Source organism: Corapipo altera, unplaced genomic scaffold (genome assembly GCF_003945725.1).
Source record: "Corapipo altera isolate COAL_440 unplaced genomic scaffold, ASM394572v1 2b, whole genome shotgun sequence".
Taxonomy (NCBI): Eukaryota; Metazoa; Chordata; class Aves; order Passeriformes; family Pipridae; genus Corapipo; species Corapipo altera.
Genome location: NW_020884874.1, coordinates 23,928,593 through 23,954,791, shown reverse-complemented (window position 1 = coordinate 23,954,791; position 26,199 = coordinate 23,928,593). Strand labels below are relative to the sequence as shown.

Sequence of the window (26,199 nt, the reverse complement as noted above, 5' to 3'; positions counted from 1 at the left end):
AACACCACCCGGGCCCGGCATGGCGGAGGAGGGACTGGGGCAGGGACTGGGACAGGGAGAGGAGGAGGCGGCCGCGCTGGCCTGGATGGACCAGGCGCTCGACGTGGTCAGTGCGGGCGGGGGCTCCCTCTGTCCGGGCAGCGGGGAGGGGGCGGGAGAACGGGGGCCGGCGAAAGCCCGTCCGTGCCCCCCGCCGCGGTAACGCGATCCCGTGCTCCCCGCGTGTCTGTCTGTCTGTCCCGCAGGCTAAAGAGGCGCTGGAGAAAGGGGAGGTTCCCGTGGGCTGCCTGCTGGTGTACGACGGCGAGGTCATAGGCAGGGGTAGGAACGAAGTCAACGAGACGAAGAACGTGAGTTGAGGTCCCCCCGGGGACGCCGTGTCTTGGGCATTGCTGTCCCGCCCTGCCCTGCCCTGCCATGCTCTTGTCCCTTTACTGAGTCTCAGACGTGCTCTCTGGAGGCCTTTAAGGTCACCCGGGGGTTAAGAGTGAGAAAAGCGTGACTCGTGCAGCCTTTTCTGCTGAACTTCTTTCCATAGGCGCTCCAGAAACAGATCATTTTGTTAGTAGACTGATGTTTTCATGTGATGTGGTGCGGCTGTTTGAAAAGTACCAAACTCTAAATTGGAAACCCAACTCTCTTGCTTTTCTGGGAAAAATTCCATACAAATAAAGGAATAAGTAATGAAGATGCAGAGGAAGACAAGCAGTTGGGAAGTTGTGTAGACTTACAGAATACGTAGAGTAACCAAATGTCACATTTAGTTTACAAAAATTCTTCCTTTTGACCAAATTCTGCTTTCTAAAAGATATTGCCTGTAAATTTTAGACATGTTGCAACTTTAAGCATCAAATTAGATCTTATACCTGCTGAGAGACCCATTAAAGCCAACAGGGATTTTGTACAACTGGAAGTTTTGTATAAATGAATCTGATTTTAGGATCTGGCCGTAATTTATATTAGATGTCTCAAATCTTAAAATATAATGTAAAGTGAAAATTAGTCTTTTAAGCTCAAAAATGTAACAGTAAAGATGAATCATTATACTAATTTGTGATACAGGACAATTGTATTAAGATGATTCTAATACTACTTAAGAAAGCCAGATAACTGAGAAGCTAGGTATCTCATGTTACACTGTTGTAAACACTGTGGGAAGCAGACACTTTGTGGGAAAAATCATACCTGAGATATTAATACTGTGTAAAACTCATATGTTAATAGAACATAACTGACAACACTGCTAACAAAATCATAATCAATTTAAAAATACCAGGAAACTTTCAGGATTTTTTGATATCAGGATTGTCCGAATATGTACTGAATACATACTAAAATGCAAGTAGCCTGATTTTAAAACATTCAGCTGCATTTTGGAAACAGTAATCTGCTAATATCTTTGAAAGCCAAGCCTTTATTGAACTGCTGTTTAGCTCAAGTTTCAGTTCTTTTGTGGCTTCATTTTCATAAATGTTTATATTACAGTGAATGGAAATGCTGGGTACTTAGTGCTTCTAAATTTTTTATCAGATACTTAATTGCTCCATATAGTCTAAAAGAAAATATAAGCTTGCAAGAAGTACTTGCTAGGAAATGTGAATGCAGAAAATTGTTTTCAGTTTTCTTCTAACGGTTTCTGGCATTATTTAGGGACAATCCTTGGGAAAAAACAACCCTCTTGAACCATTGAGGCAGTTCCAGCAGACATCATAAATGTCAAGGTTTGTTTTAAAACTAATTTCTTGTCCCACCTTATATTGAAGGATTTCTCCAGAACATCATTCCTCAGATGGGTAAAAAACATCTGATTTCCAGTTTTAAACTTTTTATGTTCTGTTTATAGCTCTCTGTTCTTGTGCCAGCATCATCCATTATTTTACATAGCTTGGATGTATTTAAAGTCTTATTCCCCTTTGGCTTTTGTTTTTCCCAAGCCAACTGTTTAATTTCCTTTCAGAAGACAGGCTTTCTTTCTGTGTTCATTTTAATAATGCTTTTATATAGCCATTCCAGCTTTGATTCATCTTTCTTGAATTCACTTAACCAGAACTCTATACTTTATTCCAGATGGAGTTTCTCTTGTACTTTGTTTGATGACAATAATACCTCCCATTCTCCCTGGAAGAAAGTCCACTGATCTTGTCCAGAGCTTCTTTGATCTTTTATGTTGCTGGTTTGTTATTCTTCATTTGTTACCTTGACTCTTTTTTTACTCCTGTCCAGAAGACCATTCAGCTCTTGAGTGACATCTGACCCTGTCACTTCTCGTGAAGCGTCTCATCATATGAAAGACATCACATAGTCAGCTGTAGGTGTTTCTCCAGTTAATGCCGATGTCACAACTCAAAACATTTAAGCAAAATTATCTTTGAGTGTCTTCGCTAATTGGTTCCCTCTGGACAAATATTTTCCCTGTCAATGCAACATCTCTTCTTGCTCACCTTACCTTTCTTGCACTAGGCCGTTTTCCCCAAACTCACAATAATTTCACAGGTTGTACCAGATGCATTGTAGAAGTCCAGAGAGGTGAGACTGCTGTTTCTCTTGCCTAGAGAAAACATTTGTCAAAGAAAGTACTAGGTCAGTTTAGTGTCAGGTATCTTACTGATTTTTTTGTTTCATTTGCCTTTTATAAGGATTAGTTTGTTAGCTTGTTGTTCAAAGTTTGTTATCTTGCCTGTTTTGCTATTGAGTCTCTCCTGGATCTCCAGGTGTCAGGACTGTGCATCCTTCTTATTTTTCAATACAGTGACTCTGTTTGCTTTGACAGGTTTCAGCCATGCAATACTCTCCCTTGATGTATTAAAACATTGCTGTGATACTGGCAGCCTCATGCACAAGTTCCTGAGCATTTTTTGATGGCAGTGCTTTATCAACTTGGGGGTTTGCTCCTCATCCCTATTCTATGCCCTAGGCAATTTCTTAATTTTAAAGACCTAATTCTGTGTCTCATACACTGTAATTTGTGCTTTCATACTCTTATTCTGCCTTCTGACCACATTCTCTGCATCATTTTTATTGAAAACGCAAATTATTCATTTTGTTTTGGAGTAGTACTATAATTATATTTGAGCCTCATCTCAAGGTTACTGTAGTAGTGCTAACTCCTTTTTGACATGTTTTCTCTCAAGGTAATTTTACTTCTCTCAAGTGATTTTTCTTTTAGTCTTTTCTTTCTGACCTCCAAAATGTAGCTTTATAATATATTGACTTTTTTAATTTATTGAAAACTTTCTTCCTGATTTTAAAAAATGATCATTTATCCAGTTAGATCTGCAGTCCTTCCCTACAATTCTGCCTTTGCTCAGGAATCAACTTGCCTCTAGCCCTTGTGTCAAATAAAATCTGCCTTCTCCTTAAGTAGGTCCCTGCATCCTCTGATCTAACAGACTGAAGTTAGGAGCAGATAGCGTCTTCTTTATGCCCTCTTTCATTCTGTTTCTAAAATGCTCATTTTGGTAAGAAGATTTAGTTACTGAAAACTCTCCATTATTTTCAGGCTGTCTCCTTTCACCCTGCATACTTTCTTTCTGCCCTGTATATCCATAGTAGGACATGTTAATGTCAGAGGTACTGCCACTTACTCTGTGGAAGTTATTTGCAAAATTATTGATCATCCCTTTCTTCTGGGAAAAGTTGCTTTTGGAAGAAGGGAGTTTATATACAGGTGTGTTTGTTTTATTTTATTTTTAAAGAGCATGGCTGTGGCATCAGCATTTCAAAATAGTTTGGCGTGCCATTGCTTGTCTTCATTGGGCAATAGTGTAACAAATGCCTGTGTAAGACAGTGGTTTTCAACAGCCTGGCGATTCATTCAGGGGCTTGTGCCAGTACTGTGTTCCCTCTGGCAGCTCCCACACTTGCTTGTTCACAGTCTTCCCTCAGACCAACCTGAAAATTTTCTTCTTTATAGCATATGTGACCCTTCCCAGCTAGAAACATTTTTTTGGCATCTTTATTCCCATGTGTGATGCAATCATTCACTTCCCAGTAGAATGCTCTCTGTCTTAGTTCCTTAGTCAATAAAAAAAGGCTATCTAGTCATAGCTTAATAAAAAATAAAATCTTAAGACAGACCTAGAAGGTGGTTTTTCCCCATATTTTGTCTTTAAGGGGTATCTTCAACAGTCATGTAAGGAAGGAGCTCAAGAAACAAGAAGAGAGTAGTGTAAACCTTCCCCTTGCATATCCTTTCCAGTTCTGAAAGTGAATAGGTTAGGGACTTCCAGAGCCCAAGACTATAGCTGGATCGTTTTTTCTGATAGCTGTCTGTGCACATATCCTCCATGAATTTGTCTAAACCTTTCTTGAACTCATTTATGTTTTTGGCTTCCATAGCATCCTGTGGCACCGAGTTTCACAATTTAATTATGTGCTTTGTGAAAGAGTACTTCCTTTGGTTTGTTTTATATCTGCTGCCTGATAATTTCATTGGGTGCCCGCTTGTTATGAGAAGTAATAAATCACAATTATAACTGTGATTTTCCACATTTTTCTTGATTTTTTAAAAACCTCTACTGTAGTCCTCTTAACTTGGAAAACTAATTACTGTATCTGGTGAGTTAAGAGCCATAGTCTAATTAGTCTCTGAACAGTCTCTTTACTGTTCTGTAACTTGGATAATCCTTTCTCACTGTGAGGTGAATTTGTCCTGGTGTTCCCATGTCTTCATAATGGGAGATGACCAAACCAGGGTGTATTACTTAAAATCTGGGTGCAGTAGGATGTAATAATATTCCATATTAAGGTAATCTCTTTTGTGGAGCTGTCTTGTATTACTACAGAAGCTGATATGACCTGCAGCATGGCTTTTCTTAACTCGTACTCCCAAGATCAGCAGAGGCCTGAAAGCTGCTAGGTGTATGCAGTGTAAAGCAGTGTCTGAGGATAGAGGCATGTTTTCCTCTGGTAAAGAAGGCTTATTGCTTACAGATTTTCAGTTGGTTCTCAGGAGGTGAAAAGCCAATGTGGTGTTCATGTCTCTTTTAATCTGAGGGGCACAAAAATAGAATAGCCACCACTTAACTGTAACGTTTGAGTTACAGTAGCAGTGGTAGTTCTGAGGTATCTTCTGGAGGACATTGTGCTTTGTGTCTCCATAAAGTGTATACACTGAGATTCCAGCTGATGTGATCTCATTTATTCAACTAGGGAACCTTCATGGCAACATTTCACTAGTAGGTATGGAAAGATCATGTCTGCATATTGATTCAGATCCGTGTTCTTACTCTGAGTGGGTTCATTACTAAGTTAGTTCAAATTACAAGTGCACTCCCAGAATAAATTTCTTGATTGTGTCTGCTTACCGTTTGTGCTTCCTGCTTTGGTTTGTGTCTCGGAGATGGCAAGCTGTCTTCCTGGCAGATGAAATTATACTGAGAAGATGCACTGGGGGAGCATCCCTAATGCACTCCAGCTGTTGCCAAAAATACACCGTCCGTGGGACTAAACTGGATGTAGGCCACTGTGAACATCCCTGAATTGGTGCTGAGTCCTCAGCAGTGTTTTGCTGTACAGATACACTCCTCTTGGCACTGCACTGTTTGTTAATGTAGGCATAGGCAACATAGATCTCTGTAGAAGTTTTAAAACATTTTTAAACAGTATTAAACTTAGCAATAAGTTACAAGTCCTCTGCCATTTATTGTAGAGCATCTCACTGTTATCACTACAGATCTTCACAGTGCTAAAACGTTAACCTAAGTTTACATATTAAGGGAAAGTTATCTAAGGTCACATGAACCAGAGGTACAAGTATAATTGAGATTGATTAAATATTAGTCTAATGCCTGTGTCGAAAACATCCTTTTTTCAGAATAGAAAAAAAGAAGGAAAACACTAGCAGTCAATTCAAATAAGCATCAGGCTCTGTAACTGGAGAGTCCCTTTATAACTAGTACTTTGTGGTATTTTTACTGTGATGTTTGATTGGCATAACACAGTGCTGCAGACATTTCAGAGCAATACTGGGAGGTTACTAATTGTTTTTGTCTCTCTGCAATTAAAGTCGACACTTCTGTTTTGGTTTTTGTGCCATAGGTACTGAGATACTAATCATTCAGTTATCTTAGATTAAAAAAAGAGAAATTAATATTATTCTGCCTTTTTGTAATCGGGCATATGCTCAGTCCCTCTCTTGAGGGGCTTACTGTACTTGTATGTATTCCCAGGCAGCGGTAAACCTGATGCAAACTGAAAATGCTGTGTCTACACAGCATGCCAAGCTTTTCCAGAAACATACTGAAGTTATTGCATATTCACAGTGCGTTCAGTCCGTGAGGGCACAGTAACATTGTCAGAGGGAGGAAAAGGTACCAGCTAGGAGCACTTTTCTAACATCTCCAGAGAAAGTAACCCAGTCTACATTCTTGCTCTTGAAAGCACAATTGGACTATGGACTAGATCAGGTGTTCTAGTGGGCTTTGTATGACTGGGAGAGGAGAACTTCTGAGCAGGTTACTCTGCCTAGGAACAGGTAGAAGAAAAAAACGGTTTGCACTTGTGGATCTTGTGTGCTGCACACCAGCAACTGAGGTTGAGGCTGGATATGTTCTTTCTCGGGCTGAGTATTTCTTCTGCAGTTTGGGCAGCATGAAATTTCTTTTGCAACTTGAACCAGCAAAGAGCATTACGTTACTTCTATAACAAAAGTGAATAAATGCAAACTTTCAGAAAAGATTTATTTTTATCTCCTAGGCTACTCGACATGCAGAAATGGTAGCGATCGATCAGGTCCTTGACTGGTGCAAGCAACACAGCAGAGATTATACAGAAGTGTTTCCACAATTGGTATTGTATGTAACTGTAGAGCCCTGTATCATGTGTGCAGCTGCTGTGCGCTTGATGAGTATCCTTTCATGCTTATTCACACTGGGAAACCAAGGCATTACTCTTTTGGCAGTGAGCCCACAGAGAAGGGCTTGACGCTATCAGGGAAAGCCAAAAGGGGTGGTCTGAGGGTCTGCACCCACCTCCATTTACTGCATGGTGAATAGCGGGAGACTCAAGAATGAAAGAGAAATGGTGCAATTACGACAAACAACTGTTTCTCTTGGAGATTAAAAATATGTTTTAGAGATATCTATTAGTAGGTAAAATGAGCGATGCTCAGTTCAGTGTCCAGTTTTTAATGTTAACAATTGGTAAACTGTGTATTTTTATGCCTCTGCTTTGTGATTCATGCTTCTCCTTTTCCAGGGAAGGCTGGGTGTGCACCTTCAGCAATACATCTTACATTACTTAGAAGTAAGTTCTGATTTTATGAGGCAAGAATTGCAGCTCAAACTAATTTAGTTTGAAAAGTACAAGCACATCTTAGTGAAATTTAATGACTACTTAAATCAGGCTACTGTACTTCCTACTTGCTTTTCACTTTAACTTAATACCTTGACTCATTCCCATAAATTCCACGGGTTGTATATGGTTGTCGAAATGAGCGATTTGGAGGCTGTGGCTCAGTTTTGAGCATCTCATCTGATGATATGGTGAACACAGGAGACCCATTTGAAGTAAGCTGTGAAGTGTTTCCCTTTGTTTTTCAGCTAGGGTGCTGTGTCTGGCTTTGTTATTAGGCTTTGAGAATGGTATGCGTCATGTTAAGAGGACTCAGATGGAAGATGATCAAAGTCAAGTAAACTTGACTTAATAAGAAAATAATGTAAAAAACATTAGGTCCCTATATAAAAGAAAAGCCTGATGACAGTCTTAAATTATTAAAAAGAATGTATGAAAGGGGAAGGGAATTATATTCGTGGAACAAGGTAAGAATGAAATAATCTAAAATATGTGTAATACTTAGAACAGTAAGTGTAGGCTGCAGGAAGAGAGGAGGGAAAATTGTTTTAAAATACAGAATGTATAAACACATAATCAATAAAGATCAAGTAACAGCAACTTACCAAGTTACTGTTTTTTAGCTGAGCCATTGGAATTGATTGTGTTTTTGCTTACAGTTTGTCTATATATGAGGTAAAATGCATTAGCCTAGACTTACTTCATATAGTTTAAATCCCAGAATAAATCTGGACTGCACAAGTAGCAGAGGAGATTTAGGTTAGGTATCAGGAAACTTTCTGAACAGTAAGGATACTGGAGGACTGGAACAGTCTGGGAAGAAGGAGGCATCTTTGTCATGTAAGAAAGGCTGGACAAGCATTCAGTGGACGTATAGTATACATAAATCTAGATGCTTTATGGCATTGTACTACTATACCTATATACCCACACATACATATAGAGAGTATTTATAGCATTATCTTTATTACAGTTGTTGATGATCCTGCCTTATACAATGATACTGATTAGGGTTCTTGGAGTTGTTTTCCACACTTCATATTTATGATTTAATGAATGTAAAAGTAAGTAACATATTTCAGCATTTTAAGTAAGCACTGAAAACTGAAGGCTCAAAAGAGTTTAATTCAGCCAGACAATACTGTTTGGCACTCCAGTGTACACATATTAGGCGTCTTTCCGTCGGGGTGTTAGTGAGACTAGCATCTGAATTAATTTGTATAGTCAGTACTGGAAGAGTGTTCATTTGCTAACACTGGCATGTGGTATTTAATTTTTTTATATGTTCAGAAGAAAGAAAGGAGAAGGTTCTTGCTGCTACAAATCCTTCCTTTGTTTCTGTAGGCAACTGCAGTGGAATGTATGGGAGTAACTAATTACTTTCTGTGCCGGTGAAGATTTGTTTAGTGTGAATGACATTTAAATGCTTTGTCATTAGTGTTCGTGGCCTGGAAAAGTATTTTGGCAGGACCAAAAAGGTCTGAGAGATGACTGTTTGGTAAAGAATAGGTGTGTGGATGAATGTTTTCTGGCAGGAATCTCATTTACAAATACCTAGCTGTATGTCTCTTATTTCCAAGTGCCTGAGGAGTATATGTTTGAAATACATTAATAAGAAAGAAATTGTAGATTGCATAAAAATTTTATATAAGTTACTAAGAAAGTTTGTTTTAGGGAAATTATTTACTCTGCTAAGCCTCAACTTCATATTTTTCAAACATATGAGGTATTTAACCTGAAAAGGAGATTTTTCTGACCCGTAAGTTGACAGTACAGTTGCTTAAAATTATTGTGTACTTGAGGCATTATTGTGAAGTATGGAATATGTTATTCTCAGATATGCTCACTAACATCATTCTCATTTGAACAGTGCACTTCTGGCTATCGTGCCGAAGAAGCGGTAGAGTTGTTAAGAGCTTTCTACAGACAAGAAAATCCCAATGGTAGGTTTTACATTAATTTTGTATCCGTTTTGATCCCTACCTAATTTAAAAGAATGATGGCACTGGTATTACTGTAATTCACTTCTGATAATTTTTCTCCCTTTCTGTTTCTTATTGGCAGCACCAAAATCAAAAGTAAGGAAAAAGGATCGTCGTAAGTAGCCATACATGGGAGGGAGAAAGAAACTTACCAAAAAATTACATATGAAGGTTTCTTCAGCATCCTTGTTTAAAATGTACAGTTCAATCAAACTATATCTGGTTTTCTGTACAGAGTTTTTACTAATAGGATACTTACTACTTCTTCCTGTGTTTCTATGTATGTGATTTCTTGCTATCGTAATGACCAAAAAAAAGAATAAATGGCTGTTTTTTAGAAAGAGGAAAATTTGTGGTTCAAGTTCACTTGTTTACAGACAGATGGATCCATTAAAATGATGGCATTTTGTAGAGCACGTTTGCTTAGGCAAGTAAGTAAATCTCTTTAAATCTCTTGGAAGGTTACCTTTATAATCCATGTGTGTGTATTGAATCAAGAGGCATATAAAGGAATTGTACAGTCCTTGAAGACTTGAGATAAGACCACTGTAAATGTTTCTTCGTTGTTTTTTACACCCCCTCTAGCACAAGCCAGATTTTCAGACATGATTTCTGAAAGTCACATACCTATGCAGACAGGTACATATGGACAATCACATGTCTCTGTGTGTGCTGTTGCTTAATAAGGTGAGCAAACATCACTTGGCTCCACAGCATCTTCATACAGAGTTGTGGAGAAACTCTCTACAACTCTCTTTAGACTGTCCACTCTGATTGTGAATATTGGTTTAAGAAATGCTTTATTTTTAACAATCCACTAAGAAGTTGAAGCTGTTGTCAGCTACTAAATTATAGTAATTGAGACAGGCAGATACAAATGAAAACCAGGAAATTGGCAATAGCACGAATAAAAAATATTTAAGATGATTATCTTTTCGTGGTGTTGGTTGGCTTTGTCATTTCCGTGTACATTCCTTAGCAGTGCAGTAATTTATAATCCAGAAGAGGGCCTTCAAGTTCCACTAATGAATTAAGAATATAAGTACGGTTCAATCTTGATTTTGTACCTCTTAGTGGATAATTATATTAAGCATGAAACTGTTTGTAGTTTATTTGGCTGTTATTCAGAAATTTGAGAAATGCCCTAGCTTTTATTTTGAATGCAAAAGGGTGGCTAAAATTTTATTATTATAAGAAGTGAATACAATTAAACCTTTTAGATATTTCAAATAAATACTTTCAAAAGTTTTTTTTTTAAATATTAAAAGCATTACCTTGTCACATTATTATTGCTAATAACTTACAATTTGTATTTTGTGTATTTACTTATTGTTTACAAAGTAACATGGGGAAAGAAATGTTTTTACAATAGTAGCTATTCTCAGAGTTTAAAAATAATATTCCTTTAACTTGAGCCCTTTAACTGACATCAGTGGCCTATCCTATTCTCCTGACCATTACTTACAGCACTCTTTGAGTCTTTCCCTTTCCATAAACAAAATAAGTTATGACTGTGTTTGTAGATTTCATCTGCTTCAGAGCTCCAAGGCCTCATGAACCAGACAGCTAAGCTGGAAAAACTGTTTAGGAAAAGACTATTTTTAATGACTATGATGGCTTTATTGAAAAGGAATGGGCATGCCTGTGCTTGCAGTATTTGGCTGTGATAGAAGATAGCATTCAGTTCTCAACCGGACCCTAATTTTCTTATACCTTCAAGTCATTGAAGTCCAAATTAAAGGAAGGCATTAGGCTTGTGGCTTCTTACTGACATTAGTGACAGTAGGAATTGGAGCCTTCATACTGTTTTGGACTAGGACCTAAATCTCAACACTTCTTCAGAGGGGCTAAGAACACTTTTCTTTCCCGCTGCCTTCTTTCAAAGAAGGATGTTGTTAGCATTTGGATAGTGTGACAGTAGGAGCCATGTAAATAAGTAGAAAGATTACTGGTAGTGGGACAAAACACACTTTAAAAGCTGTGTCCAATTTTTCAACCCTTAAATTGGAACAGAATTTTTTTGTAATAGCAGTCAGTGGTAACCTGTCACTTAAAAAGAAGTTCAAGTCTTGCACAAAATGAAGAGACTGAAGAGGGTGACAAAAATAAAAATTTCTCTTAAGAGTGATCAAGGATAGTAATGTGCATCTTGGAACAGAGGCATGACAGATGAATAGCATAGCAAGATAAAAGCTGTTGTTTTACAGAAAGGTTATAAAAGATACTTCTGTTTACTGTAATGTGTAAGCAAAAAACCACAATGGTCTAATATTAAGAGGCAAATTTGGATGTATAGAACTGGGTTTTTTTGGTTTGGTTGGTTGGGTTTTTTTGTTGTTGTTTGGTGGGTTTGGTTTTTTGGGGGGGGTTGTTTGTTTGGGTTTTTTTTGGTTTTGGGGTTTTGAGGGGGCGGGGGTTGAGTATAATAATTAGCTTAGGGAACAAACTGCTGAAAGATTACCCTGAAAACAAAAATGTAACCCATTCACCTGAAAATCCTATTATGTATGCGAGTAAGAACAAATGCAGATATTTTTATAAAAGAAATAAATCAACTCTTCTTGTGAACACAAGCTGCTCATCAGAGCCATGGCATGATGTCTTGACAACTATGAGGGGTGCAGCTGTCTCCTCCTCACTCCCCTCAGTCAGTGCTCTCCTTCCTGCCTGTAAATGGCCATCCCACCACAGTAGCAGGAGCCCATGGAGACTAGTCTTGTGCCACTGCCCTCAGACATGTGCCTCAAGCAGGTGTCGCAGTCTGATGTGCCACAGCTCTTCCTAACCATGAGGTTTGAGTTTGTCAGCGTTTTTTACAGTCAGATTGAAAAACCTGAGTGTTCCACAAGAATTTACAGAGATTCTGGGTAGAATCTCTGTAAGTTCAGTCTCAGAGAAACCTCTCCATGACTAAGCTCAATGCAGGGACTGGAAGAAGGCAGGAGGCAGCCACAACAATTATAACCTGATGAGTCAACTGGTTTCAGTGCTCCAGGTCAGAAAATGAACTTAAAAATCAAGAGAATTAGAGAATACAGAAAGAAGAATGTCAGAAAAAGAACTGAACCATTCTTGGAAGCTTATTCAGTGAGAAGATGCTTGCTTATGGCTGTGGAAACATAGGCTTGGTTTGTAACTGCTGCTACCAAGTAAAATCCTGCAGCAAACTGGGTTACACAGCCTGGAAGAAGCGTTGCTGTCTGTTTGCTGGGGACCTAGTGTCAGGTTTTGGCTCTAGCCCTGGAAGAGTGTCAAGAGCAACAACTTTAATTGTTCCTGACACCTGGAAAAGTCAGAGCAGCAGCTTATAAATAACGCTTTTCATTTCACAGTGCTTTTACCTATTTTTATCTATTTGTTTCTAGGTTGCCACATAGCAGGCATCAAGAGCAGCAGTATTCAACTGGTTTATTTAAAGAAGTTTAAATTCTTCACCATTTTTCCTTTACTGCTTGATAAATAAACAGGCTTCAGGGTTACATTTACCTTGGACTGCATTTTTGCCAGTTCATCACAGGTAAACCTGATTTTATTTCAGCCTTTGGTTTGCTTGTCAATAGCTTGACATCAAAATATATTGAACTAGCTAGGAGGGCAGGAAGCAAAACAACATGTCTTTGTCTCTGCTAAACCGATTACAATTGACAATCTAAGGCTATAATAAATACATCTTGTGACTTGCACATTAGAGGAGAGCCTGAATTTAAATTATAGCTTTGGGTTTTGAAATGCTCACTGATCCATTCCATTCCCATTAAGAGCGCCTTCCGCTCTGCAAAATTAAATGATCTCTTTACATGACAGTTTAATTTAATTAATTTATTTTTCGATATGTACATTTATGGAGTTTCTCCATTAAGCTTTTGAAATGTCTGTAGGTCCTATGCATTAATGTAAATGCACCATGGCCCATAATTACCTTTGGCAGGCTTAGGGCACTGATAAAAAGATTATATTTTTAAAAACTAAAGTCTTCAAACTTTCTCGGTGCTTGGCAGGAAATCTATTTCTGTGTTTTATTTGGAGCAAGGCTCGGGAGCCTGCAGCCAACAACTCCAGTGTAGGCAGTGACTGTTACATTTTAGAAGAAAATACATTTGAGGCTAAATGAGAGAAGGGGAGAAGAAGAGAATTAGTGCAAGAGTACTAGAAGCAGCTGTTTGTTTTGCTTTGTGACTGCCAGTATGTACTCTTATCATTAAAGTGCATCTAGAGACAAGGTATTTTCTATGAAATTACTTTGCAAAACATGGATCTTTGTCTTTTTAAGGGGCTGCCCCAAAGGGGTTTATCTTCCTTTTTCACAATAGCTTTGCACTAGCCAAGAATACTGGATTCTCCCTTTGCCTCCTCCTCCCTCCTTTCTAAAAATGAACTTTTCAGGGAAATATGGAATTCAGAGAAGTTTGAAGGAGAGCAGATGGCCAAGAGTGATCCAATAGGATGTAAAACTTCAGTTAGGTAGTTGCTTGGCAGGCAAGGACAAGTGAGCCTGTGATGTTTCCATAGTGATGTTTTTACATGGTGCCTTCCTTTTGTCTTTTAAAAATCTAAGTGATTTAAAAAAAGAAAAGGGGGGTGGGGTGTGAGGGTAAAATAATATGAAGGGCTCCACCAGGGGCAGAGACTGATTTCTGCATGAACAGTGATGCACTGTCCTCAGCTACAGTCGCACACATCAGCCTCAGTTGCTGTGGTGCTTGTCTTGCTGGATAAGGCAGGGACAGCTTCTGAAATTAAGATATATCTCAATGAATGTAGTGCTCTAGGAGGGGCAACTGTTTAGGCACTGATTTTTGTGGTGTCAGGATTTCACATTTACCTGTGGAGGAAGGTTTGCTGTGGCACTTCTCTAACCTTCAGAGCTTTCTCTACATGCAAGAGGCAGTGCAATAAAAATTAATGCTTCCTGTGACTTTGATTCCTACTTTCTCCTTTCAAGCCTTAGAGGTAGCCATCACACTCATATTAATTTGTGAGGATATAAACAACAGCCATTATCTGTATGACCACACTGCGCAAGAGAAACCAGGTTTGTAGGGAGAGGCAATATCTTATTAAGCCAAATGACAATTGGAAAAAAACAGGCAAGCTTTTCAGCAACCAGCTGTAGGGACGCTGAGTTCAAAAGCTTACCAGCTTTTTCCACACACTTAATGAAAGTAAAACAAAGATTAGTAACTATTAGTACTATTAGTAACTCCTCGCAAAACCTGCTTTTCTTGGAGGAAAAAAAAGGACAGGTTTGACTATCCGCTGGTTTGAGCAGGAGAAGAGGTTTGTTAGGAGACTGGACTCATGTAAACTCTGCTTCTAACTCTCCAGCAGAACCCTCCAGTGTCTCTGTACAGATGTGTCAGCATGTACGCCAGCACTTTGTGAGAACCCAATGCAATTTTCCCTTCTCGAAAGCTTCCTAGCAAGGTGCTGAATGCAGCAGCTCATTTACTGACCCCCTCACCCTAGAGCAGGGATACTCTGCTGAGGAGAAGCAGGTTCCTATTGGGGGGGGGGGTGCTGTGGGACAGCAAGAGTGGTTCACAGTACCTGTGGTTTAGGAATCCCAGGATGAAGTGCCCTGAATGCTGTGGTACAAGCAAATGAAGTCAGTTTATCCTGTGAACAAAGTTACCTGGCTGCCCTTCTGTGCTACGGCCTCACTCGTATATTACTAAATCTGTCCCTGGAGACAGCAAATACTTCCTTCTTAAAGAAATTAATTTTCTTGCCTCTGCAACTTTTTTGCAGTCATGCTGTGCAGCACTTGTACAAGCAGCAGCCTGAATGAATAATTCAAAACGATACCTCTTTAGTGCACTTTTAAATATCTAACTGTGTTAATCCCGTCAGGGTGCTCCATCAGGATGCTCAAGCTGCCAGGGACAAGGCTGAAAGCTCTCAGCCATGATTACTCTCAGCCACAAAACCTTGATTACTTACAACACAGGATATTTCAGAAGCATTTCCACCACAGAGAAAATCTGACGACTTCAGTGTGGGCAACTGCTGCTCAGGGAGATTCAACCTATGGATTTACCTATAGATGTACAGGGTCCTTGCAGTGCTGCTGTGCCACAGAGGACAATTAGGGAATGGCATTACAGTGGGTTGGGGCTGGCAAAGTGGAATGGCTCAGACTATTGTCCCTCTTTACCTTACACTCTGCCATGGATGCTTCTTCAGCACTCACTCACTTTCACATATTGTACTGAAAGTTTATTCTGTTCATTCCTGTGAGCCTTTGATCTTCCTTTATACTCTGTGGCAGAGTTACAGAGTGCTCCGATTTGGAACCACCTGCCTATTCATTTCAGATTTCAGACCACCCTGAGGCAGTGCTACTCAGCAGCCAGCAGCACTTGCCTGTGTGCCGAGCATATTTTCATTTTGCACCCTCTTTTCTCTCCTGCTGCCCTCAAGAGCAGCAGCAGCTGCACAGTGTAGCTGAGAAGCAGCAGCGGTGAGAAGCCTCTGCCCTCCTGCTGCTGCTTCAGCTAGAATAATGCCAGCTACCAAGAAGGAATAACCAACAAGGAGCCTAATGAAACAGCAATCTGGCATCAAGATGTGTATATAGTTGCCATTTGTTAAATTGACAGATGACATTTGGAACATGCAGCCCCTATTCATTTTTTGAAGCTAAATACTGTCTTGAAATATAGTCTTTGCCATTAGTGTTAAAGCTGATTTGCAGCCCAGACAGGTCCAGCTGTGCTTTTACACATTTCTGGGCATGAGGTCAGATTCCTAGCAGCTATAAGACTTTTTTTGCGATGAACTGGACAATTAATGAACAATAAGGAATTATCTACCCTCCCGATTACCTTGAACGCTACCTTTATTTTTCCCCTGCTACTTTTCATGTAGAATCCCTTATACTTGGGAAAAAACATAGGTTTTGACAAACAGTTTTTAATCAACTGAAATTTCATCATCTGCTACTTAGTCCCACTCGTTTACATTTTTATGTATCTACAATAACAAGGTGCCAAAGGAAAGTTCCAAACACCTTCAGCAATAGTTCAAAATTTATTCATAAGCAACAAAACCTCATCTTTCTTGGAGACAAATACCTCAGACATTATATTTTAGGAACAGTTAAAAGTGTGAAGGGACCCAGCTCATCCAATTCAAAAGCATAGAAATCATGGTGAAGATGCAATATTCCTTTACACCTTCAAATTGCTGTCAACACTTTCATGATAACTTCCATTTCCAACTCCAGAAATACTCAGAAGAATAAGGTGCCCAAACTTTATCAAAGGGTTTTAGACAAGTACTTGGCTGTTACCTCATATGCTGCTTCATCAGTTTTATTGATAAAGGCCCAGAGAAGTCATTTGACTTGTTTATTTAATGTGTTTTCAAAATCATTCAATTTTAACACTAGGAGGTCATTCCACTGCTATGACATCTACTTATTTTTGCACATAAAAGGGCAAAAATTAAGCCTTCCAATATGCGGAAAAATTGGTAACAAAATGGCTACTAATGACTGAAGGGAGTGAAGCATCTTCCATGGGTGTATGCCAGGCACAAAAGCGTAGAATATAGCATAGCTTCGTCTCATGTTCCTTCAGTGACTGAACCAAAGTTGGAAAATGGTAAAGTCTCTTGACAAATGCTTTCTCCACCAGCTAAGGTAAGAGAAGGCAAGAGCATGGTCAGCAACCCTCTCACTGTGATTTGCCATGAGGCACAGGTTTGCCAGGAGTCACAGCCCCACAGGAGCCACAAGAGGAGCAAGAGCCTGCAGAATGTTTGAGTCACAGGAACATTTTCTTTCTTTAAGTTAAAAAAAAAATCTTAAATGATTTACATATGAATTGCTTCTAATGAGGACACACAAGCTCAGTTTTGAGCAGACTTTTAACAAGGCCAAAATTAAGGATACAATTACATGGCAGAATACTAGACTGAGATCTTCATGGTTTTTATGTCAACAGTGAAGTCAGCCACTGCTGGTGGGTGGGAAGCAGCTCTCTTTGGGGATGTTGAGCTGGTTGATTTTCTGATTACTTCAGAGAATTTTAAAAATAGAAAATTATAATAACAGGCCTACAAGACTCTGTAGCAGCTTTCTGATTAATGTGAACCTCAAGTTACATGCTAAGTTCTTGTCCATAAGGTATGCTGTTCAGACATTTTCTAGATGCTATTTAACGTGTGTCTTCTGAGTCACATTAGTCAAAAGAATGGGTCTGTAATTTAATTATTGAAAATGGTGCATCAGTGACTTATTTCCCAGGAAAGAGAGTTAAAAAACCCCAACACTGCAATTAATGCTGAAATGGAACCCTTTTGCTTTGGCCTTTCAAAAAATTTTCCATATGGCAGGAGCCAAGTGAGACTGAAAGAGCTTAGAAAATTCTATTAGAAAGTGATCTTCACCCAGAGCTTTCCCAGAGACCAGAGGTTTTATGACTCCTTTTTATTTCTTCCTCTGCTTTGGGACTACCTAACTGTTCCCTAATTTCCTGCAGAATTATAGGTATTTCAAATTTACTTCAGAGACCTTCAGTCTGCTCAGCATTGCAAATGACTCAGATTAGTTAAGGATTTTAGAACTCAAAAGAGATGTCCTTCAGGTCCACAGTGGTTGTAGCTTGTATGACAGATGACCATCACAGGAATAACATAACATACTGTGCTTGCTTTCCTTCATGAACAGTACAGCCAGCAGTTCACAGACCTTTCCTCATGGCTCTTATTTTCTTTTTTTCCACTATTTTCTAAGCAAAAGATTCTCCATTTTTGATTCCCATAGAAATGTAAGTAATTATCTGAGTCCCATTGAGCAAGAGACCCTCACTCTATGACTTCTTCATAACCATGCAGTTTGAAAATTTAGAAAAGAAACTTTTAGAACCTGAGCAGATTAATCAACAAAATCAGCAGCATAGAGGATCCTCAGTGGGGTTCAGACACTCTCCCAAACTGAAGCAAGAAGCCTGGAAAGGTTTTTAAGCGCTGTTATGTCCAAAAGTACCATGAGGTGAAATTTCCGTGATCCACCTCTGCAGCCTTCTATTTACCCCACCATCTTCCAACTTCACTGAGTATCTTCTCGGTACTTTGGGCCATCCACATGCTTCAGAGGAAGAGCAGGCCTTGCTGCACCTACTAGTGGGCTGAAATATATTCTGATTGTGCCTGACTCATCCAGACAGTCTTGAACACACACTATGGTGACAAGCATGCCTGAACTTCCTTTGAGAGATCTCCAGAACACTGCCTGAAGCTGTGCAGTGTAGGTGCCACAAGCTGTGCATATGGCACATAAAGTTTGAACATGAATGAAGTCAAGACCCCTCTGATAGACAGATAGGACTCTGCCTCTTAGCAGTTTGGCTGAACTGGGCTACCATTGCCTTAACTCTTTTTAATTAGTGCTCTCCGGGGATTTCATAAAATCCAAGTGATATTTCTTTTTGGCCTGTAGAGTGTGCTTATTTTCTGCCTGACAAAATAAAAGGATCAGAAATAGAAGGAATAAGAAAAAAAAAAGACAGAATGGAAAAATTCAAATAAACACAAAAGCTATGGCAAGTCCGAATGCCACAAACGTAAAATGCTAATATGCAACATCACTGAAGCTTTGATCTGTGGAATGTGTAGGACACACATGGGAGCCTGTTTTACTTACAAGGAAAGAAAACAGTCCTGCTTCCAATACATTTATTTTCTAACTTCCTTTCACTAAAAACATGTTTGTTTTTAAATTAATTACTTTGGGAAAAGGAAAGAGAAATGTGTGCAGTGGACTTGGAGGAAAAATAAATACTAATTAAAAAAAAAATTAACAAGGCACCCACAGAACATGTTGGAGACTGGGTTTCTGCTCTTCAGCTATTTCTGGAGGCTGAAGGAGAACAAATGGACTGAACTAGTTCTTCCCTTCATAGCTGTTGCATCAGAAGATCTGCACCCTTTGTCCTTCAAGGTACAGAGCAAGACAGAAGGAGATGCAAATATAATGAGCCACACAATCTACACACCCCAGGTTTTTTACTTGATCTTTAAAACATGCTCTATTTGGGAGACTCGAAGCCTGGCATGCCAAAGGTTGGGACTAGATGCAATCTTTCTGCTGTGGAGAGCTAGCTGTTAATGCCTATTTCAAGTAGACTCTGCTCTCCACCACTTCTAGCCACTGCCTAGAAAATGGTGAACTGATGTTTGTGCTGGTAAGTCGCTTCACTAGTCCAGGGGGACTCATAATAGGAAAACCCACCAGCTATAAAAATCACTTCTCTCTGCCCACCCTCCCCTTCTCTCTCTCCCTAGAAGTCCTGCTGGCTCAATGTATTTATATCCCACTGGGGTCAGATGTATTTATTTGGTTGCACCCCCCAGCTCCCTCCGGTGAGTGCATAGCATTCAGGCTGGGCTTTTGGTGGTCACATTGCACTTGTTCTGCCCTGCATACACAAGCTCAGAGCTTAAAAGGTTCTGACTACCACGCGTGTGGTTAGTTTTAAGAGCAATTCAGACTTGTGCCTGACTGATAGAACAGTCATACCTTTTGTTTCCGGGGTAGGTATTTTCAGTGTGTCCTACCTGGCCACAGTTTTCAGATTAGGCTGTTCCTGTGTTGCAGTGTAATAAGCAAAGGCAGATGATCCAGTTTGCAATGTCTTTGCCTGAAGAGATAAAAATCACGTTGTTGGTATTATTTCTTCACATGTTGTGTCATTTGCTGAACAATTAAGTGTGTGCTACTGAAGGATTAATAAGTGAGCCAAGGCTACAGAACATAATGCAACTTGGCAGCAAGAGATGACAATGCAATTCTTTAATACTGTAATATTATTTCATGTAAAACCAGCTGATGTAAAATCAATTCCATGCTAAACTGTGTTTTCCCCTTCAGTCCTCTTAAAACAAACAACCAAAAAAAAGTGGGAAGGATACCAACAGCCCATAAATAGTCTCTAAATAACGTGTTACAGACTGATGGTAAGTGGCACTCTCACAAACCCATATTTATATTAAAAAACCTCATATATGTACACTATATAGACTATGAAAGTACAAAAAAGTAATGAAGGTATATCTGCCTTACTATTCATTACATTTCATCTTTGTGAGAAAATGCTATTCTTATTCCAAGCTATATACCTTACAAAGTTAACACAAACAAACTATATGCTTTAGCCATATCAAAATCTAAATACCTACATCCAAAACATGCACAATTCCACATAAGTGTATTGTAAACTATACATAAATGAGTAAAACCCACTAGTTTTAGGCCTTTTCTCAGTGGAATTCTATTTATCATACTTTGGCAGGTAAATTGATAGATTCGTCCTCGCAAAATTGCACTTCTTTCAATAAAGGTGAGCCTCTGGGGTGTGATTTTGGACAGTGTGTCTAGGATAGCTCAACATTAAGATCACTGGGACCCAGAGTGGGTACGAAACCAGTCAGACAGTTCAAAGGTTTTCACTGTTGGCTATCTTTTCAATAACTGCTTGAGGGGCAAAAGGTGCTGATCCCTTCCAGCTCCTGGGGTGTTGTCACGAAGAGCCCGTCTCTGCAGTGACTGCTGGCTCTGGCAGCCATTGCTTGAGAGAACCAAATAAACATCTGGGTAAAATCTTTGTCAGTGACATGGAGAATGGGATCAAATGCACCCTCAGCAAGTTTGCCAATGACACCAAGCTGAGCAGTGCAGTCAACATGCTGGAGGGAAAGGATGCCATCCAGAGGGACCTGGACAGGCTTGAGAGGTAGGTCTCTGCCAACCTCATGAAGTTCAACAAGACCAAGTGCAAGGTACTGCCCTTGGGTCAGAGTAATCCCAAGCACAAGTACAGGCTGAACAGGTAATGGACTGAGAGCAGCCCTGAGGAGAAGGAATTGGAGGTGTTGCTGGATGAGAAGCTCAACATGATCCGGCAATGTGCACTCTCATCCCAGAAAGTCAGTCGTGTCCTGGGCTGCATCAAAAGGAGCATGGCCAGCAGGTTGAGGGAGGTGATTCCCCACCTCTGCTCTATTCTTGTGAAACCCCACCTGGCATCCCCAGCATAAGAAGGACATGGACCTGTTGGAGTGACTTCAGAAGAGTGTCATGAAGAGGAGGGTCATCAGAGAGCTGGGCATCTCTGCTGTAAAAACAGGGTGAGAGAATTTGGGTTATTCAGTCTGGAAAAGAAAGAGAAGGCTCTGGGAAGACCTTATAGCAGCCTTCCAGTACCTAAAGAGAGCTTATAAGACTGCTGGAGAGGGATTTTTTATAAGGGCATGTAGTGATTGGACAAAGGGGAGTGGCTTAGGGTAGGTCTAGATCAAATACTAGGAAGAAATTCTTTACTTCGAGGGTGGTGAGGTACTGGAACAGGTTGTCTAGAGAAGCTGTGGGAACCCCGGCCCTGGAAGTGTTCAAGGTCAGGCTGGATGGAGCTCTGAGCAATCTGGTGTAGTGGAAGGTGTCTCTGTCTATGGCAGGAGGGTTGAAACTAGATGATCTTTAAAGGTCCCTTGCAACCCAAACCATTCTATGGTTCTGCGAAATGACCCTCCCCTCCTGGCAAAGTATATTTCTCTCATTCTCTGTGGAAAGCGCTTGGCTGTTGCTAGCACAACAATTATGCTGCAGAAAAATCTTGTTCCAAATAATTTAGTCTTTATTTACACAGAAGAAAATATAAAAAAAGCTAAAAGGTGAAGACTCATGAGATACTGACAGGGGAATTATTTTACAGTAATAAAATACTTTCCATGTTTCTAAGGGCACAGCATTATACACAGGTCCACAGAGAATCTTCCAGAGCAAGATTTCCTAAGGACCTTGCACCTGTTCACATAACTTCATAGTGGGAAAGATGCTGTTCCATCAGCCTGTCCCATCACACTAAGAAGGAGGGTATAAGTTAATTGAAAAGACTAAGCACAGCATGAGCACAGGGGAAAGCAAGAATGCAGAGAAAACAACTGCCCTTCCTTTTCATGTTAAGTGTATCTGCAAAATGGTTTTTGAAACTAAAGTTGAAACTACTCCATATTCCATCTCTATGGTCTCATTATTTATCTATTTATCTATTTTTCTAGTTCACATATATGCATTTGGTTGCTTTTTTAATTAGTATCTTCTTATATAAAAAAGCTAAATTAGGCTATGCCTTACTGTATAACTGGAAAAACACAGTGGGGAATAAGAGTGTACCAGGAGCATGGATCAGGCTCCTGGTAATATGGAGGCTTTTGCTATTCATTGTGATAACAACTAGGAAAAGAATGATGCGATACAGAGCTCAAGGCTTCAAGTTTTGCCTCTGCCACAGACCCTCTTGGACAGGGTGAGAACTACTCAGTGTCTTCATTTGCTCCTCTAAATTACAACACGCTCAGTAATAGTAAAATCAACTGAGGGGTTTGAGGCTAAACTCTTGTAAACCAATTCTGAATCTTGTTTGATTCCTTCCATCATGTCTCTCATTAAGTGTAAAGTGCCTCCAGCGAAAGGCAGCTGATTAAACGGATTCCTCAGTGACATAATGAATTTACAAAAGCCCTCCAATGTTACTGGGGATATTTGGGAAAAAATATCTTCAGCCACCAAGGGCAAAGTCTACTAAGAGGGAGAATCACTTTATTTCCTCTGCCTCAGGGCCTGACAAACACTCCCCATCCACCTCAGAGCCTGAGAGGACATTCTTGTTGAGCACTGGAAAGAAAAGGAGAAGGGATAGGGACACTGCTATCTATCCATCCATCCATCCATCCATCCATCCATCCCACCATCACAGCAGCCCACAGTCCCCACACTGAGGTGTGGGGGTCACAACCTCCTTGCTTTCCTTGGCGCTCATTGCCCAGTCCAGCTCAGCTGATTTCCCCACAGGAAAGCTCTCCAAGGCAAGTTCTGCTCACAGACAGGTATTGGCTCTCGGCACAGGAAAGAAGTATGAAGCTTTTTCCAGCATTCAGATCCTGTTTTTAATGTGACTCAGCTCTGCAGAGTCCATAAGGATGACACGGGCTGTGCTTTATTAGCAGTTAGGTTAATGTTTGGAAATAACAAGACTGATGGTTTTATCTGTTTAATCATTTGGTGCTGCCAAGAGCGACCATAAGCACAGCCCAGTGGTGCATGAAGAGAGTACAGCCTGACATTAGTTTCCCACCACTAAAATCCAAACATTAGCATACAAGTTGTGTAGCAGGCTGGCAGGGGCAGACAGCCAGATCACTGCTATTGGAGTGACTCAATGATTTTAATTTTTCTTCACGGAGATTTTCAACCTCCCTGCAATGGAAGGAAATAGGAATGGATGAGGTGGGCTACTTTCAAAGTTAGGCTGTTCATTTGTGTTTGTCCAGCTTTCCTATGCCCTCAGCTGAACTAGGCTACAGAGCTAAGGACAGAAAGACTCCTCTAGTTTTTCCCCAATATTATTTCACTTGCGTGTGGGTCCTGCCTCTCTTTTTTCTTAAATCTTCTCTTTTCAGGTACACTCCTTAGCAAACACTAACTGCAATGCAGATTCACCACATGTAACCAGGCAATTCTGAACTACCATATGCAGCCAGCAGCAGCTGTAGCAATTTATCACTAAAAAGCAATTGGATGGCTGGATCATGAAGTCAGCTGGCACACAGACAACACTGGATGTGGCAGATGCCATCAGTGTAAAGAGCAGAATAAGAGCCAACAGGAGTCCACAGATACAGGGATGTTGTCTTAGCAGACAATAGGTACCTCAGCTAGTGTTTATCACCATTTATCACTGAGTAAGTGCAGCTGTTAGAGACACTGATCCTTCAAAACTTATGTAGAGCAGACTTTGGAGGATTTTGGCTTACTCAGAACACCTTTCCTTCTGTACACAAAATCAAGGAGGAGAAAAGCCACTGAAACAATCACAGAGAGAGCTGCACTCCAAGCAAAGCTTCCTTGAACATGCAAACACATGCCTTACCCATTTCTGGGAAGGCATGTGGCTGTATCCATAATGGTTCGGCTGGCCCAACAATTCCAATGAGCGAGTGCTGCACTGCAAAGCTTATAACCAGACACATAAAATGTGTTTTGTAAAAGCTTCTTAGCAGCCACACAGGTGGGCTGTCATGTAGGGGACTGGCTAGGCACACACAAAAGAGGCAGGGCTTCTGCGGGGCTGGCAGATCTCAAACAGAAGGACTTGAGACTCCTAAAGCTTCCACAATTGCCCTGCATCTAATTTCTTTCTTCTATTTGTATTCTCTTGCTATCTACTCTTTTCCAGTCAAAAGCTGCAGTAGCAGCCCACGTTCTTGATCACCTCATATGCCGGAAGATGCTGTCAGGAGCTGCCCATAGCTTTAGCATGTCAGATCAACACTTTAAATCCTTTTTTCTCTGCCAGAACTATGCTGTTTGCTAGCACAAAAATAAGCAGAGTGTGAGCTCTGCCTACTCTCACTGCCTTTCCTCAAATACTTACCAGAAAAATAGCTGAAGCACAACACCCACACACTGCACAAGATCCAGACTCAAGTAATCCTAAAACAGGCTTTTTCCCATCCCAAGTCTATGCTAGAACTAGTCAAAATTTAACACTTGCAAGATCATAACATCTTTAGAGCAGAGGAGGTAGGGGAGGGAAATCCAAATAAATCTGAACACACCCAAAACATGCTGCCAGTTCCATAACTAACAGAATTCCACAATGCTAAGCTAAACTAAAAATAGAATAAAAAACTGTCTTATCACCTCTTTAACCCTAATCTCAAGGCCACCTCTACTCCACAGCTACATATTTTCCCTCCAGGTTCACATTTTCAGTCTTGCCATCTTAATGAGAAACTTTTGCCAGCTGGATCCAGCTCCCAAAGCAATATCTGTAATGAGGACAAGCACCTGGGGACCTACCTGTCTGTCTCAGGAGAAGAATTTGGTTTGTCTTTCCAATCCCCCACACTGCAGAGTCCTTTGAGGCTGTGATAAGGGAATGCCAGACCACCTGGCAGCAAAAGCAGATGAAGAGTTGAGATGTGGGTGGTAGCCAGGTTGGAGGAAAGAATTAGAATCACAGAATTCTTTATGTTAGAAAAGATCTCTGAGATCATCAAGTTAACACAGCACTGCCAAGTCCACCACTAAACCATGTTCCCAAGTGCCACATCTACAGGTCTTTTAAATACCCCCAGGGATGGAGACTCAACCACTTCCCTGGGCAGCCCGTCCCAATGTTTGACTACCATTTTAGTCAGAATTTTTTCTTAATATCCAACCTAAACCTCTCCAGGTGCAACTTGGGGCTATGTCCTCTTGTCCTGTCCCTTGTTACCTGAAAGAAGAGAACAACCCTCACCTTGCTACAACCTCCTTTCAGGTAGTTGTAGAGAGTGACAAGATCTCCCCTGAGCCTCCTTCTCTTCAGGCTAAACACCCCCAGCTCCCTCTGCCACTCCTCATAGGACTTGTGCTCCAGACCATTCATTGCCCTTCTCTGGACATTCTCCAACACCTCAATGTCTTTCTTGTAGCGAGGGGCCCAAAATCGAACACAGGATTCAAGGTGCAGCCTCACCAGTGTTGAGTACAGAGGGACAGTCACTTCCCTGATCCTGCCTATTGCTGATATAGGCCAGGATGCCATTGGCCTTCTTGGCCACCTGGGCACACTGCTGGCTCATGTACAGTCACTGTTGACCAGCACCTCCAGGTCCTTTTCCACTGGGCGGCTTTCTAGCCATTCTTTCTCAAACCCTGTAGCACTGCATGGGGTTGTTGTGACCCAAGGGGAGGACCCAGCACTTGTGGTTGATGAACCTCATACAATTGGCCTCAGCCCATCAATCCAGCCTGTCCAGATCCCTTTGTAGAGCCTTCTTGCCCTTCAGCAGATCAACACTCCTGCCCAGTTTGGTGTCTCAATCCCCTCATCCAGATTATTGATTAAACTGGCAACAGTACTGATCCCTGGGGAAC

General features: G+C 40.6%; 1 protein-coding gene across 2 annotated transcripts; it reads left to right on the top strand.

Annotated features, from left to right (window-relative positions):
* Positions 1-10,203, top strand: ADAT2 (adenosine deaminase, tRNA specific 2). 2 transcript variants are annotated; one of them, XR_003526077.1, is made up of 7 exons: positions 1-106; positions 246-350; positions 6,697-6,847; positions 7,402-7,508; positions 9,164-9,236; positions 9,358-9,487; positions 9,533-10,203. XR_003526077.1 is itself a non-coding variant. In XM_027633975.1 (6 exons), the coding sequence occupies exons 1-6, from the start codon at positions 20-22 to the stop codon at positions 9,396-9,398; spliced, it is 564 nt and encodes a 187-aa protein (XP_027489776.1). In that variant the 5' UTR covers positions 1-19; the 3' UTR covers positions 9,399-10,203. The 2 variants fall into 2 exon arrangements, 1 of the variants encoding a protein (XP_027489776.1); XM_027633975.1 differs by having other exon boundaries at positions 9,358-10,203.
* Positions 10,204-26,199: the final 15,996 nt, after the last annotated feature.